At 56.8% G+C, this 4,057-nt stretch overlaps 1 protein-coding gene across 1 annotated transcript; it reads right to left on the reverse strand.

Annotated features, from left to right (window-relative positions):
• Positions 1-897: 897 nt before the first annotated feature.
• On the reverse strand, positions 898-3,216 carry LOC105516204 (mesoderm posterior protein 2). The gene is made up of 2 exons (XM_011948304.1): positions 2,365-3,216; positions 898-1,583 (listed from the first exon to the last, which is right to left on the reverse strand). Exons 1-2 carry the CDS (start codon positions 3,214-3,216, stop codon positions 1,314-1,316), a joined length of 1,122 nt encoding a protein of 373 aa, XP_011803694.1. The 3' UTR covers positions 898-1,313.
• Between the last annotated feature and the right edge of the window lie 841 nt (positions 3,217-4,057).

Genomic DNA, 4,057 nt, shown 5'->3' on the forward strand with positions numbered 1-4,057 from the left:
AGATCCCTAAAAGAGTAAATACAGTTAAATGGGTCCCTTAGGGTAGGTCCTGATCCAACATGACTAGTGCCCTTAAAAGAAATCAGGACGCAGACAATAGAGACAGATGTGTGACTGTGTGGGGGCTCAATGAACAGGCAAGCCACAGAGAGAGGCCCCAGAAGCCACCAAACCTGCCTACACCTTGATCTTGAACTTCTAGCCTCCTAAACTGTGAGAAAATAAATTTCCGTTGTTTAAGCCACCCAGTCTGTGGTTGTTTTTCTTTTTTAAGTTTTTTGTAGGGACGGGGTCTTGCTATGTTGCCCAGGCTGGTCTTGAATTCCTGGCCTCAAGGGATCCTCCCGCCTCAGGCTCTCAAACTGCTGGGATTACAGGCATAAGCCACTGCACCCAGCCCGTGGCATTCTAGTATGGCAGCCCTCGCAAACTAATACACTGGGCCTAGCACATAGGAACCACTCTCAGCATTCTTTGAAGAAAATTTCATGTCATTGTGAAAGAGCCCTAAATCACAGGTCTCTGGGACTGTGGTCTCCCCATTTGGGGGTCCTGTCTGTCTGTCCACAGCTGCATGCACCTACCCCACCAGTCACCAGGAATGCACCCAGAAGAACACAAAAGGGCAGTGGTGATGTGGCTGGGGCAAGTGGGCAGGCCCAAGTTCAGCCCACCTGTGCTACCTTGCACAGCAAGCCAGGTGGAGTTTTTGGCCCTGGAGCGCCAGCGCAATAAATACGGTCAAACTGACAAATGAGGGCCCACACATATCTTGGCAGGCCTGGATTTGGGAAGGAAGGAGCAGCAGAACTTGTTCCCCACAGAAGGAAAACATGTTTACTTTTCCAGAGGCAAGAAAAACCCAGGTTGATGGACAAAAAACAAAACCAAACCAAATTTTTGTTGTGTGTGTGTGTGTTTTTTAAGTACAAAAAAATCAAAGCATATAGGGCTCTGGCCAACTGTCACCAAGAAGCAGAGTATGGGGCCTGCCTCCTACACCCATTCTCCCACCTGTCCCTGCCCAGCTGCCTTTGGGGTAAAGGAGACCTCTTCTTAGAGCAGCTCAGACTGTGCTCTGCAGAGCGCCAGGCATTCTGGGGGTGTCTAGCAGTGGAGGACACTGCCCCCGCCCTGACTCCATCCAGGGAAGATACCCACTATCTATTTCAAACACTGCTTCCCTGAAAGACATCACTTAGAAAAAGGGAGGCTTGGCTAAAGGAAAGTGTGAACAACCACTAAGCAGCAAATGAGGAGGCACCCATGCTACAGGCCTGATTCCTGGATGGAAAGAGGGAAGCCAAGGCCATTTAGTAGAAGATGCCCAGGTGGGCCTCCTCCAGATCTTCTTGCCAAAGTTCAGGGCAGCCACTGAACCGCAGGCCTGAGCTCTGGGGAGGGCTTGCTTCACTGAGCTGGAAGGCGGCGCCTGGTCCCTGGTCCTCTGAGTTGGGCACCACCTCTGCACTGTGGCTCCAGCACCCCCAGGGGGTCTGAGGCTGCAGTCTCTGGCATGATGGGTAGGGCAGGAGAGATGGAGCTCCCAGCGAAAGACAGGACTCTGGAGACACAGAGAGACCCTGCAAGAGAGAGAAGAGCAGCCTGGTTAGTGGGCTGCTCCCTGATGTCCAGAGATCTTGAATCTGGCTCGTTGCCATGGTGTGGCTGGCAGCATCTGGGCAGCCCTGGTGCAATGGATGCAGCAAAGCCAACTGGTTAAGAGCACTGGCTCGGGAGACACTCTGCTAAGGCTTAAATCCCAGTTCTGCTACTCACTAGCAATGAGAACTCAGGTAGCTGTTTTTGTCTCAGTTTTCTCACGTGTAAACTAGGGAAGCTGTTAATACCTACTTCCCATGGTCATTACTGGGGCTGAATAATACATGTAAGGTGCCAAGAATGATGATGGGCACATAGAAAGTGTTCAACAAATTTTGGTTAATAGATTTTTTATGGACCATGAGTCATTCATGAGCCACATGAATGAAGGAAGCTTGAAGAAAACTTGAAATCACCAGCTCCAGGCCCATGCACTGGGGAAAAGCTGCCCTTACCCTGGGACTTCCTTCCCCCACTGCACTCTTAATAGCACTTGAAGCCAGCAAGCCCTCCCTGCTACCTTCCACCCTCTGAGCAAGTCGGCGGGCTCCCCCTCTTTCCCACGGCTGTGAAGACTACTTGTGGTGACTGTGGAGGTGGCCTTAACTTCCCAGGGTCCAACCTCTTCTCCCAAGGAGCCGGGGGTTCTTTCCATTCTCCCCTCCATTAGATAACCCTGGAGCAGATAAGCCGGGATCGAAAAAGTATGAGATTCTCTGCAGACTGGAGGCTGGGGAACACAGCGAGAGCCTCCACACATACCTGGTACACTGCGGCCAGCTCCAGGGTTGCCGGGGGCGTCATCCAGGGCACTGGCAGGTTCCGGGGCTCTGGGGATGACTGCGTCCAGGGACAGCCTTGGGGTGGCGTCCAAAGAGACGCGTCGGAGGTTGTCCCTTGGGACGAATACGGAGGCGACTGTATCTTGGGGCAGTAAGGGGGTGTCTCCCAGGGATCCGTGTCGTGGACCCCCCTTCCCAGGCGCTCGGGTGCGGCTTGGGCTCCGGGGCAGGAGGACGGGGACCCCCAAGACGCCTCGGCGAGGACGGCTGAGACAAGGCCTGGCCCGCGCCCCTGCCCATCCGCCTGCGTCTGCGCCTGCGCGGGGCCGCCGTCGGGGCACAGCAGGCAGCCTCGAGGGGATCCCGCGTCCCCGCGCTGCCTGCGCCGGTACTGCAGACTCTCCTCGCTGAGGCCCAGCACGGCCGATAGGTGGCCGATATAGCGGATGGCAAGGCGCAGCGTCTCGATCTTGGTCAGGCTCTGGCCGGCGGGCGCCAAGGAGGGAGGCAGAAAGCGACGCAACTCGTGCAGGGCGCTGGCCAGCGTGCGCATGCGCAGTTTCTCCCGCTCGCTGGCGCTCTGCCGCTGTCCGCCCGCTGGCCCGCTGCGCGCTCGTCTGGGCGTCGTCGCGGGTGCCTCTGCGGCTCGGGAGCTGCAGCCCGCAGGCGCTGGCAGCAGGAGTCCGCGGGCGCCGTCGCAGGGGCACGAACCCGACGAATCCGAGGAGGAGGCCGGGGACGTGGAGTCCGAGTGGCCAGCCCAGCCCCAGCCCTGGGCGAAGATCCAGTGGTCGTGGCCAAGGAGGCTCTGCAGAGGAGGCGACTGGGCCATGGCCGGGCTGCAGGCTCTGGGAGGCTGGGCTAGCCACCTCCAGGCTTGAGCTTTTATGTTGCCCAAAGGTGTGAGGTGGCCCCCCGCCAGGTTACAGAGAGGTGTCAAAACCCACAGAGCCCAGGGAAGGTCTGGGCAGGGGGCCCCTGGGAAAGTGGGCCCATTTGCGGAGGTGTGGATTCTGACTCCTTGGGAGCTCTAAATGGAGGCTCCTGCAGCCCGGGAAGTATGGGAGGGACAATTCGCATCTGGATGGAGCTGCTAAGCTTCTCACCATGCTCCCACCCACGCCCCCGCCCCGTCCACTGCTCACGGTGAGTGCCCGGGAGCCCGGCAGTGGCGGGTAGTGCCATGGTCTGTGGGTACCTCAGGGACTCCGTGAGGAGTGGGTGCCTCTCTTATCACTAACCTCCCGGAGGTCTGTGCCCAGGACGCGGTGCCTACTGTTGTATTAAATAAGGCATCAAGACAAGCCCGGAGGGCCCTGCCCATGGTGACTGAGGCAGAAGTGCAGGTGGGCCCTTCTGGGGTCCCCAGAATCCACAGTTTCTGATTTGTTGAGTGACACCAAGAAAGGCATCTCACTGCCCATGGTCTGTTTCTGGTCTTGAGAAATGGACTAGGTCAAGTGGGAGAAGAGGAGTTGGGTACCCTAGGTGATGGAAACCTGCAAAGGTCGGTCCCCAAACCAACCTCTTTATCGGCTGTGACCTTGGTTAAGTTATTTAGCTCCTCTGAGCCTCAGATTCCCTCATCGGTACCAATAGTGATACAAAATACCTGTGTCTAGGATGGTTCCTGGACTAAATACAACAATCCCTGTAAAACACTTAGGCCCTGG

This window comes from Colobus angolensis, unplaced genomic scaffold (genome assembly GCF_000951035.1).
Source record: "Colobus angolensis palliatus isolate OR3802 unplaced genomic scaffold, Cang.pa_1.0 Scaffold278, whole genome shotgun sequence".
In the NCBI taxonomy this organism is placed as follows: Eukaryota; Metazoa; Chordata; class Mammalia; order Primates; family Cercopithecidae; genus Colobus; species Colobus angolensis.

Excerpts from the sequence above, each read along its gene's own strand:
- LOC105516204 (XM_011948304.1), bottom strand. The coding sequence starts at position 3,216 with ATGGCCCAGTCGCCTCCTCTGCAGAGCCTCCTTGGCCACGACCACTGG. Across the intron at positions 1,584-2,364 it reads AGCTGGCCGCAGTGTACCAG|GGTCTCTCTGTGTCTCCAGA; the intron begins GTATGTGTGGAG and ends TCTCTCTTGCAG.